General features: G+C 38.6%; 1 protein-coding gene across 1 annotated transcript in view; it reads left to right on the top strand.

The window, feature by feature from the left end:
• The window catches only part of XKR4 (XK, Kell blood group complex subunit-related family, member 4), an 87,963-nt gene extending 80,922 nt beyond the window's left edge, over positions 1-7,041 (top strand). Inside the window, exon 2 of the mRNA XM_009880959.1 lies at positions 6,095-7,041. Coding sequence (XP_009879261.1) covers positions 6,095-7,041 — 947 coding nt within the window. The remainder of the gene's footprint in view (positions 1-6,094) is intronic.
• The last annotated feature ends 5,751 nt before the right edge of the window (positions 7,042-12,792 follow it).

The following is a 12,792-nucleotide window of genomic DNA, read 5'->3' as shown; positions in this document are numbered from 1 at the left end:
AGATGCAATATGGAAAACCCTTATCTGTTGTGAGCAATTCTATTTGGATTACTCATGAACAAAACATTTCAGTCAGATTTCTCACATATACTGTTGAGGAGAATGTCATTGGCTCTCCTGTAGCTTTTTGAGCTTGCTTTCCTGAAATAATATTACATTTGTGAATGTATCCATCTCTGTATACCTTCTCTTTTCCCTCATATGTGTTTGCTTTCACTTGTGAAAGTCATGTTCATAATTTTTTATCTTGTCTTTAATGAGTTGTAGCTCATTGCAGTGTATTATGTATTACATTTAAAGTACCAGTACAGATATGCCATGCTCTATAAAAGGCAAGAAAATCACTTATTTATTGAGAAATTAATCATTTCCAGGGAAAGAACTTGTAATTCAGTCAAGACAAGTCTGTTCTTTGTTTTCAGACAGGAAGTGCACTATCTTAAGGATATCTGAAACTCACCTGTAATTACAAAGTTGTCATTCCTTTATACAAATAATACAATTAGATAATGCAAACTGTTAACAGAATAAAAGAGGTCGAATTGTCTTTTTCACTCAAAGCAGATTCTAATTCATTCCTGACAGAAAATTGTCCTGATACAATGAATTATCGACTGGTCTCCCTATTGAGACTATTGTTGATGAGCTAAGCTACAAAGGAAGTAAGTGGGTAGGTACACTCCCCATTAATTGCTATTCAGAGTTTTTCAGGTGTCTGTTTTAGAAGCAAACAAAAGCATCATTTGCCTGATGCAATATGTGAAGTGATCTTTTTCCTGGGCCAAGTGTGTATTTCCTTCCTCTTCAGGACAGGACTGTAGAGACCAAATCATATACCGAGGAAAAAATTTGAAGGTTCAGGTTTACAAAAGGAAAAAACGGGAGCATGCTTTTATATTTCCCAAGGCCATTTTACAGAATTCCTGCTTTCCTGGACTTTTAACAGCCTGTAACAGATGAGCACATAATTTCTTGAGTATATATTCACTGAGAATGACTAGTTAATCCTCATTTCCAAGATCAAAACCCTAAATACAGGACTCTGATGTACAAGACTGTCAAATACACCAGAACGCTTCTGCTGCACCTGAGGAGAGTGCAGAGGCTATAGCCGAGCAAGCAGGAAAGCTGATTCTTGTTCTTCATAAACAGTGGATCCACAGATCACAGTCCAATCTTCTCTGTTCATTTCTGAATGGCAAATAAGCCTTTCCAACTGCAGGTTAAACCACCTGTTTTGTCACAAATTATTTGTTTTCCGTTAGGTCTATAGGACATCCTTTTTTCCTGGTGCCATGTTAGTGCCTTTACAGTTTTGTTTTGATAGTAATAGAAATGTATTTTAGTTTTTCTTTTGAAGGCTGAAGTAATAAATTACTTTTGCCTCAGTATTCACTGGGAAGGGCTCTAATTGCACTGCCCAAGTCGCAGAAGGCAAAGGTGGGGACTGAGAGAATGAAGAACTGCCCACTGTAGGAGATCAGTTTCAAGACCATCTAAGGAACCTGAAGGTGCACAGATCCATGGGAACTGATGAGGTACATCCACGGGTCCTGAGGGAACTCGCAGATGAAGTTGCTAAGCCATCGTCTGTCATATTTGAGAAGTCATGGCAGTCCAGTGAAGGTCCCACTGACTGGAAAAGAGGAAACATAACCCCCATTTTTAAAAAGGAAAAATGGAAGACCTGGGGAACTACAGGCCAGTCAGTTCTCACCTCTGTGCCTGGGTAGATCATGGAGCAGATCCTCCTGGAAATTCTGCTAAGGCACATGGAAAATAAACAGGTGATCGATGGCAGCCAACATGGCTTCACTAAGGACAACTTGTGTCTGACAAATTTGGTGGCCTTCTACAACAGGGTTACAGCTTTGGTGGATAAGGGAAGAGCACAACATCCTTGTCTCTAAATTGGAGAGACATGGATAAGTGGATAAGGAATTGGCTGGATGGTTGCACTCAAAGAGTTGTAGTCAGCGTCTCGATGTCCAAGTAGAGACCAGTGATGAGTGGTATTCCTCAGGGGTCAGTATTGGGATCAGAACTGTTTAACATCATTGCCAGCAAGATGGACAGTGGGACAACAGCAAACTATGTAGTCCAGTCAACGCACTGGAGGGAAGGGATGCCGTCCAGAGGGATCTTGACAGGCTTGAGAGGTGGGCCTGTGCAAACCTCATGAAGTTCAACAAGACCAAGTGCAAGGTCCTGCTCATAGGTCAGGGCAATCCCAAGCACAATACAGACAGGGGCAGAGAATGGATTGAGAGCAGCCCTGAGAAGGACTTGGGGGTGTTGGTTGGTAAGAAGCTCAATATTACCCAGCAAGGTGCATTTGAAATCCAGAAGGCCAACCATATCCTGGTTGCATCCAAAGAAGCGTGGCCAGCAGGTCAAGGGAAGTGATTCCGCCCCTCTGCTCTGCTCTGGTGAGACCCCACCTGGAGTACTGCATCCAGCTCTGGGGCCCCAAACATAAGAAGGACACAGACCTGTTGCAGCAAGTCCAGAGCAGGGCTGCGAAGATGATCAGAGGGCTGGAGCACCTCTCCTGTGCAGACAGGATGAGAGAGTTGGGGTTATTCAGCCTGGAGAAGAGAAGGCTCTGGGTAGACCTTATAGCGGCCTTCCAGTACCTAAAGGGGGCCTATAGGAAAGGCGGAGAGGGACTGTTTATCAGGAAGTATAGTGATAGGACAAGGAGTAACAGTTTTAAACCGAAAGAGGGTAGTTACAGGTTAGATATTAGGAAGAAATTTTTTACTTTGAGCATGGTAAGGCAGACAAGGTTGCCCAGAGAAGCTGTGGATGCCCCATCCCTGGAAGTGTTCAAGGCCAGACTGGATGGTGCTTTTAGCAACCTGGTCCAGTGGAAGGTGTCCCTTTCCATGGCAGGGGCTTGGAACTTGATGATCTTTAAGGTCCCTTTTAACTCTAACCATTCTGTGATTCTGTGAAACAGGGATAAAGAGGTTTATACAAACGCATACTCAGCAAATGCATCAGTATGTTCTAATTAATGAATTATCCATTCAGTGCTACAGTAATTCACTTTATCTCTAACCATTCCCAGTGAATTATTTATATAGTGACATTTATTAGCAAACTGCCATTTGCATCACTTTTACACTATTGTTCTCATTATTAATTATACTTTTAATAATTCTTTAGTGCTTGCTCTCATCAATAAAGTAAAAATGGATGGTGCCCATGAAGCATTTAGCTTTATCTTAATTCTGTATCCCTAACACCATTGCCAATAGCACAAAAGTGGATACATAATACTTTAACTGGCAGTTCTTTCCTTTTGTACGTTCCCTTGTCTCCTTTTCTCTCCTGTATGCCAGTATCCCTGAGTTTGGTCTGTAGAAGCAAAGGATGTTTCCCTATTAATGACTATTTAAATAACAGAATTACTTTGCTATTGTACTTGCTCCTTTCTGTCCCAGACAATGACTATGAATTAATTAGCATTAGAATATTGGAAATTCCTATGAATTTTGACATTTTACTTGGAACATACTGTGTACTTTATTGAATGATTTTACACCTCCTAATGCAAAACTGATGATATCTCTACAAACCTCTGGGGGAGTTGTGTGAGGTCATTAAATTTAGATTTGCAAAGAAAATATATGGATTTCTCTCTCACATTATTCTTTCCTGTGCTGATAATGCTATTTTTGAGCTCTTGTTCAGAGTGGCTCATTTGTATTGAAACATTCTCTTATACTTTATCCTATTCATCTACCTTTCCAAACTTTTCATTTCATAAGGGAAATGAACTGTGGTTTTTCAATACTTAAAACATTCCTACAGGAAAACAAGAACTTAGATTTTCAGCTGTTAGTGTTGTCTCCGGAGATAATGGTCACTGAAAGACAGCCCAGCGTGAAAAGCAAATATACATGTCAGAAATGAAAATAACAATTTATATCACGTCTCCTTTCTGTCTTCATTGCTGATTGTTCTCTCTGTGAAGGAGGTTTCCAGAAGTAACGTTGGTGTTTTGGCATCCAGGCATCTGTGTGGGAAGAAAAATGATGAAGTTTTATTAAAAACTCCCCCTGGAATCCTAAGTTTGTTCTATGTCTCTGCTGATTGTTTGTTATTATTTTTATTTTGAAAACAAAGGGGTTTTCAATTCATGGATTCATGGGAGCTCACAACATAATTAGCACCCTGCCAGTGACTGAGGGAGGAACACTGGCAAACACAATCCCTCCTGAAAGCAATGAATCCTTCTGTACTACTTACTGAGCAAAATCTTAGTGTGTTAAGCCAGTGGATTGCTTAAATAGATTTTTTTTCCTTCAGAATCAGGTATTATTTCCATAACCTACATTTTTCTGTTTCAAAATAAACTTTTTTTTTTTTTCAAAAGTAAATAGCGACATGTATTTAGGCTTAAATTTACCACTCCGTATTTGCATAAAATTGATAGTATTTAAGTAATACGTTCTTGAAGGTTAAGTTCTAAAGAAAGCTATTGAACACGGAAGAAACATACTGTCTATGCATCCAGAACCAAAGGTTGTTGAAATGATTAAACAGCTTTTAACAGCAGACAAAAGAAATGTTTTCTTCATTTCAGTTTGACTTACTTCAATAACTAGTTCAAAGTTAGGGAACTGCTTAGAAATAGAGTAAGCTGAAGCATCATTATCCTTAAATGGTCTATGAATAAATTCTCAGCCTGGGATGCTGAGACTTATGAATTCATTCATTAACTGCATATAAAATTTGCTTTGGTAATAAACCAGTTTTAAGTATAAAATGTTTGATACATTTTTCCTCTGTATACAACATATTTATTGCAATTTTATTTAAATAATAAATACACTTGAAAGGCTGGGGTTTTGCATTTCAATTGAATTCCCATTTCCATCCAAAGCAGCTTGATATGAGTCGTAAGTAAATAAAAATTAGTCTTCTAGTAAAGAAGAATTGTGTAAGTGTTATGCATTTGAATAATTATGCTGAGCTATATCACTTCTTAAATGGGAATGTAAGGTATTTTTCTGGTAGTGTGTGGAAGTAATAGATTAGTTTAAAAATTAGATTCAGTTGCAAAGCAACTTTTTTTTAAAGTTTATGTGCCCACAACAATCAAACTCACTTGAGGAAAAAAGAATAATGCACATTCAAAATAGGCATAGAAAGGCATTTCAAAAAAACTGGTTTATGTTTTTTGAGTTTTAAAGTAAACAGAAATTATTTCCACAAAAATAATGTTTGAAAATTTCATGAGAAATAATTTTATATTAAATTCTTTTTATGAAAAATATGTGACAGGTTTTCCAGAAATATAGTTCGGGGCCTTATAAATAAGCAATTCTGTGATATGTGGAAGACAGAATGGAACATTAACTCATAACTCCCTACTTTAGGAGCATCTATACTCAGAGTTTTAATTCAGTAGAAAATTCCAACCTTTCTAAATTTGATTTAATTTCCAACTGGAAGAAAATAAAGTTTTGACATTTTCTACTTATTACAATTCTGTTTAGAAGTGGTGGAAATATCAAAATGGGCAACATTTTTTCCTTCAGCAAGTGTAAGGCAGTTTATATTTTGATGTAACAAGTTACATTAATGTATTTTTAAAATGTAGATTTATGCTCACATTGTTATCGATTTAGTTTTTATGTATATGATGCTGGCATTTTAATTGGAAAGACTTGCTTTATATTAGGCTTATTTAATGACTTATCAAAGCCAGAAAATTCATACTTTTTCTTTAAAACAATAACCGCAGTAGATCCTGTTAAATCACACAGGTGACAGAGACACCTATTCCCAACTTGCTCAATATTGTGAATTAGTTCATTAATTTAAAACCTGAAATTTGTAGAGAAGCATTTCAGAGTGTAGTTTGATAGCCACTCTTGTTCATGTGTATCCAACATTGTAAGGCCAATGCAATCTCAGCAGTAGAGGTCCATTTCTCAGTGCTGGCTGAGCTAAAGGAGAAGGAAGAGATTTTATTATGTCAGTGGCAGAGAATGCATTTAAAGCAGCAAGGATCTCACCGGTTTCAACCAAGTGCTGATATACTAATTATGCCTTGTCTGCATCTCCTGTTTCCTCCTAGGTCTTACTGCTGCAGCATCTCTCGTATCCCTGGCTTGGGCTTTGGCTTCCTACCAAAAGGCCCTCCGTGACTCCCGTGATGACAAGAAACCCATCAGTTATATGGCTGTTATAATCCAGTTTTGCTGGCATTTCTTCACAATTGCAGCAAGGGTCATTACTTTTGCTCTCTTTGCCTCGGTTTTCCAGCTGTACTTTGGGATTTTCATCGTGCTGCACTGGTGCATCATGACCTTCTGGATTGTCCACTGCGAGACAGAGTTTTGCATCACTAAATGGGAGGAGATAGTTTTCGACATGGTGGTTGGGATAATCTATATCTTCAGCTGGTTCAATGTCAAGGAAGGAAGGACACGCTGTAGGCTTTTCATTTACTATTTTGTGATCCTTTTAGAAAACACCGCCTTGAGTGCTCTCTGGTATCTGTACAAGGCCCCACCAATCTCTGATGCATTTGCCATACCAGCACTGTGTGTAGTGTTCAGCAGCTTTTTAACAGGCATTGTTTTTATGCTAATGTACTATGCCTTCTTTCACCCCAATGGACCAAGGTTTGGGCAGTCGCCAAGCTGTGCTTGTGAGGACCCTGCCGCCGCCTTCACCCTACCCCCAGAAGTGGCCACAAACACTCTACGGTCCATCTCCAACAACCGGAGTGTCACGAGCGAGCGGGATCAAAAATTTGCGGAGAGGGATGGGTGCGTGCCTGTGTTTCAGGTGAGACCCACCGCACCATCCACACCTTCATCCCGGCCACCAAGGATTGAGGAATCTGTCATTAAAATCGATCTGTTCAGGAACAGGTACCCAGCGTGGGAGAGACACGTGTTGGACAGGAGCCTGAGGAAGGCGATCTTAGCATTTGAATGTTCCCCTGCTCCTCCACGGCTACAGTATAAAGATGATGCCCTTATCCAGGAGCGCTTGGAATATGAAACCACATTATAAACAAAACGAAAACACAGCTCGAAGAAGCTCCGATGTTACAGTCCAAATTAAGGGTTGACAGTAGGGCTGTGGGAATAACTAAACTGCATACTGCAAGTAGAGCAGCAAGCTGTAGTGTTCTTAGTCTGGCTACCATCATGATTATCATTTGATCCACTGTGTGCAGTCTGTCTGCAGGACACTGATACAGCAGCATCACCTGAAAGCCTCAGAAAAACCCCAAACCCTGACCCAGACATACAGATCAGTTACATCAGCTGGGGACACTCACCCACAACTCCTTGCTGCTATGAAACTCTGACGGCACAGTACTAACAATCAAACCAATAGGAAGGCTCTGACCAGAGCTTTCGACTTTAGCCAATAGCGCATTTTATTTTAGAAATGAATGATTGACATTTGCATAATCAACGGCAAAAACAAACAAAAACCCCTTTGCAAAAATAACAAAACTGTAGCACACAGTGTTGCTGTTATGAAAACTGTTTTCTGGGGAAAAAATAGGAGCATAGCAGTCTTCAACACTCCCATAAATCAACCATTCAGGTTAGAATAGGTTTGCAAAATATTTCTCTGTTAAAAAGATACATTGTCATGTTTGTAAGGCTGCCAGTGGAAAATAAACTAAATTCTGACTAATTAGGTCATAAACATTAACACTACCATAACTGTTTGTTTTCTGTGGAACTTCAAAGTCTTTTTAAATGCAATTTAAGTTCTTTACACTACTTTCAACAGAAATCCTATGCAGCTCACTTCTGGTTTTCAGGAGAAATAAGGAGCTCTAGCACGTAGTGATGTAAATTAAATGATAATCATGATTCAGTGTTCAATTTGCAAAAAAATATATATATGTAAAAGTACAGGGAAGTATAGTTTTCTTATTCTAAACTTTTTGGAGGACCCCATTCAGATATTCCGGAAGAAACTACGAGGAGGTGAACACACTGAAACATCTCTGTTTCAGGACTGAGAATGCATGACTCAGTGTGTGAATGTATGCAGGGGTGACAAGAGACTGTGACATGCCATACCCTTCTAGTGCCAAACATTGTATAACTGCGAGGTTGATATTGCCCGAGGGACAGATCACGAGTGGCACGAGCCCTACCAGAACAAGAAGCAGGAAAGACCAATCAAGTTCTCAACATGTAGAGACAGCTCTGATTTTTACCGCCCAAGGTGAAAGTGATGTCTTTTAAAGGCTTTCAGCCACCTCTTAGTAAGTATATTCACCGAAGTATAATATAAGTAAGTTATGTGGAAGACCCTCTTCTGCCTGTTCAAGACTTGTGTCCAGATATATCTAAAAGTTACGTTGAATCTCTTGTAATAGAGTGCTTTTGCTGCAAGCTTTTGGGTTTTAAATACCTCCCTAAATCTAGTCAATGGAATCCTCCTTTATGTTAAAAGTATCCCCTGATGGTGCTTTCAGATGCATTAAAGGTGCAAGTCAAAATTTGATAGTATTTTTTTTAAAGCTGGTGCAGAGTGAAAAACTCATGAATTATTTCAGTATTTTTGTAAAGTAAAAATATGGTATAAAAAGGTTACTTTTTATAAACCTCAAATCTTTTAATACATTTCATTCTCTTTATAGCTTAGATTTTAAGAATCGGTCCATGAATTTTATCAGCTGGCTTCTGCAGGTTGACATAAACCTGGTTTTCACACATTATGGATTTGCTTTGCAGTGTAATGCCATATGAAAGCCTACATGGGTACTTTTAGAATACTCTATAAACCGTGGATCCTGCTTCAAATGTAAGTGGCTTGTAAAGACACCAAGCGATTTCATAAGAAACAATTTGCTATAACTATTTCCATCCATTTTAGGAGAGCGAAGCAGAACTGAAGAGTTACTGTTGTAAATGGCATTGTCAGGATGGAGACGACCCAGTGGTTGGTTTTGTAACCTTCACTGTCAGGTATATCCAGTGTAGTCACTGCTGTATATGCTGCTGGGTAAATTTCAGTCTTTCCTATTATTAATATTTGTACTACGAAATGGCCGAGGTTACATAGCCTATGTTTATTTGTATGCGTTCAATTAGCCGTTTTTAATGTTGACTTTTTTTATTAGTGAAATGTTCGATACCTGTTGTTCTTTGCTGGGGCAAGTTCCTCAAAACAAAACATCTGTGAAAGTGCAGGAATCTGCAAAGCAGAGGGAACTTTACACAGATCAGAAAACACCCATGCTTCAAGGGTTTCTTAGGTATTTTCAAATTAAGAAGTGGCCAGCTGCCTCTATAATAATTTTTTAAATAAAAGAATTCTTTGATAGTCTGAACCTGAAGCTTTGTACAGAGTGATTGCCCTTCCCTCCATGGAGATACAACTGATTTTTCAGAGAAAAGCACTCATATTTTGTCAGAAAACATAGCACTGCAAGAACTGCTAAAAAAAAGATTTTGGGAGCAAATCCTTTTTCCTGTCAAATTCAGTAGAGCCTTCACTCCAGAATCAAACTCTAGCTCACACAAGGAAATTGCTGGTTTTCTTTAACAAGGCAAATGGCAAGCTTTGTAATCCAAGATGTGAGGGTTTCTTCTGGAAACAGTTTGGTATGTTTGCTGCTTCTTTTACAACTCCGAAATTTTAGCATGAGTGAGGCACAGCAGGCAGTGCTCTCTAGCTCTCGCCTCCCTCCAGCACCTCCTGGGGAGAGGGGCAGCACTGCAGCTGTCAGCGAGGTTTGTCCTCTTCTGATGTCCCTCTCATCCTCTCTTGCTGTTCCTCAGAGCTGTGAGCCCTGTGGTAGGGGCTTACAGAATTGAAGAAACGTTGCTTCGTACAGAATTTAAAGGATTTTGGTCTGGACCAGTGTTTGCATTTCAAGGTTTCTGAAGAAGGTTTGGGTGAGTTTGTTTGATTTGCTCATGTTTGGTTTTGGAAGGAAGGACACAGAGATGTTATTTATCCATGTGGGTTTTAGTATCCAGCATTTGCTTTCGTTACTCTCCCAGCATTTTTATTTTTTTTAATAGTGTTTGTAAATTTATCTTAAGCAAACTACTGCAGGGTCTGAGTAGATGCCATATGTGGCAGTACGTAGGCACAGCTTGTCTTCAGAATTCAATCCAGCTGTTTGAGGAAAGGGGAGAAGTCATTTCATGCCGAGTCAAAATTTGCTCTCCAAAATCTTGCTGTGTTACATTCGTAACGTCAGTGATACTTCACTGAGAACAGGATGGCCATTGAAATCTTAATGCTCAGATGACTACATGGACAATTTCTTAATTAGCATTGCTGTGAACAGTCACATTAAAAGCTGTAAGAATTTTTTACAAAAGTTGTCAAGATTAAATACAGTCCACGTTGAAATCCCATGATGGCCTTATAGACAGTTAATAATCAATATGCACTATTCTTTTTACCACAGACAGTTTTAAAATCAATAAAGTTCAGTTAAGACAGCAATAGCAAAAAAAAAAAGAATTGTAAAAAAAATAATTTCTGCTTTTGAGATAATGAAAAAATCAGGTCTTTTAAATTTCATTCCAGAATACAGGAAAATAAAAAAAGTTCATCATTGTATTCTGGTAAAGAAAAACAATCACATCTCTGTGTTAGAAGTAAGAATTATGTAAGCATTGTTCTAATGAACCAAACCAATTTGCCGGCTGATGTAATAGTAATTTATCTGGTTAAAGACTTGGTCCTAAAGTTTTGAGAGTTATGGATTTGTATGTTACAGAAAAGACAATTTAAGTAGTATTTACTACTCTAATTAAAGGAGAGGTAATGTGTACCCATGTTCATTCAGAAAACATATAAGAAAATGTAAGGTAAACCTTTTGCCTTATTTTAAAACAAAAGTTACTTGTTCTATAATAGGATAATCTTATTTAGAAAAAATTATTCTTTGAAAATATGTGCAATACTTTTTTCCTGCAGATTTAATGAGAAAAAACTCAGTCCCACTTTTGTTTACATCAGTTTAAATATGCTTCATGTGCTAGAACAATGTTTCTTTGCTTGAGTTATATGGGCTTGAGGGTATATAAACACTATTTTCATTGGCAAATCAACAAAATTTCTATTAATTATTTTCTATAACATTGGAGAAATTTTTCCTTCCAAAATTAAATGCTAGACCTCAGCTGCCTGATTTTGTATACTTTTAAGCAGAGGGGGTAAATTAAAATTTTATTGGAGCTGCAATTTTTAATTCATGGTGAACAGCTTTTAAACCCGAATTTGTTTAAAATATATGATAGTCTAGCCAATATATCATTATCTCCCCAAAAGACCAATTCATGAGTGGTACTAAAAGTACAAGTGCTGCTTTATTTGGAAAGAGACTCCCAATCACACAATATATTCATTTACTTTTTATTGGCCAGCAAATAATCACAACTAGCCTGTTGGCTTTTCAGAACCCAAATTAAACAGTTTTGAAGTGTTTGTGATTTGGTCATACAACTCCTTAAGAGCTTTAAAAGTGGTGCTGTACTGAGTTTGAGTTGGCTCTGCCAGTGATTCAGCTCCCAAAGTCACTGCCCTTTCTCCTCTCCGCCCCTGAAGTCACGCAATCAGGAGCGACTGAGATGCTGTGATTTACCCTGCACCCCCTGCACTGCCTGCACAATGCCAAGGAAAAGACTTCAGCAGATAGCTGGAGTCCTACTGCTGCCTCTCTTGCTCCTGTGCACGGTGGGAAGCAGAGTAAATTGCATTTGTGCATCCATCTAAACAAGCTTATTTAGGTTGAGTCCCTACAAGGGGCGCGTGATGAAAATAATCGCAACACGTGTCCGTGAATTTACAAGCCCAACACTGTAATTACTAATTCTGTAGTATAACAATGCAGAATGTGGGAAGAATTGTCTAAATACACAATAAGCCATTTAATTTTGCTAATTGTAGCAATTAGACTAGCTCGCATGAAGCCCATGCTCTCAGCAGAAAGCCAAATGGAGTAAGTGGCAAACAGCCATTTATATACCAGAGGCATTATGTTATGAAACCCTCTCTTGATTGTTTATAGAACTATGTCTTTTCATTACAGCATTGAATCCTTTCCTCTTTATTCTGATAAAACAGATAAAGTGCAAAACGAGAACAGATTCTTTAAAATCTGGGAATTAAAAAAAAAAAAAGCAACAGATTACTGCAATTCACCGATAGTGGTTTTTTGAAACAAATTCTGTCATCATTTTCACTTGGCTGCAAATTGCTGAGTGATCTGCGTCCGGGATGATTTCTCACAGCTGGTATGAGCAGATTTCATTACAGGAGAGATGGGGATGACCTCGTAAAGCCTTGCTCCTGCAAGGGTAGGGGAATAGTGTCACTGATCTACAGATGACTTGCAAACCTTTTTTAACATGTGAGGGGTCCCCTGGGACCGTTTGTGTTACTGTGATGACCTCACCGCAGGTGTGTGGTGGGATTTCTTCACAGTGACACTGGTGTGAATATGAGAAGATCAGGCTCCCGGCCTTGAGTGAATAACAGCATGAGTTCAGACCACGGTAGTGAAAGTCTTTGCTTCCTAGCTCCTGACTGAAGACAGCTGGAGATCTGCTTCATACCAAAAAAGCCTGAATGTCACTCGGCTCAACCAGAAATTCGTATTCTAAACTTAGAGCTGACTCAGCATGAATCAAAACATTTCTTCCTCTTTCCTTTTTCTTTCAAACATTTAAGAATATACCCATTTTGACCAAGTTGCCATTTTGTGATCCTTTTAAGGAGACTTTGAAAAATGTCTGTGAAACCAGTAATTTCCAGTGATCCTTACAA

The sequence above is a fragment of the Charadrius vociferus genome, unplaced genomic scaffold (genome assembly GCF_000708025.1).
Source record: "Charadrius vociferus isolate BGI_N301 unplaced genomic scaffold, ASM70802v2 scaffold483, whole genome shotgun sequence".
Taxonomy (NCBI): Eukaryota; Metazoa; Chordata; class Aves; order Charadriiformes; family Charadriidae; genus Charadrius; species Charadrius vociferus.
The sequence above is the reverse complement of the archived record's forward strand: the minus strand, read 5'-3'. Positions and strand labels throughout refer to the sequence as shown.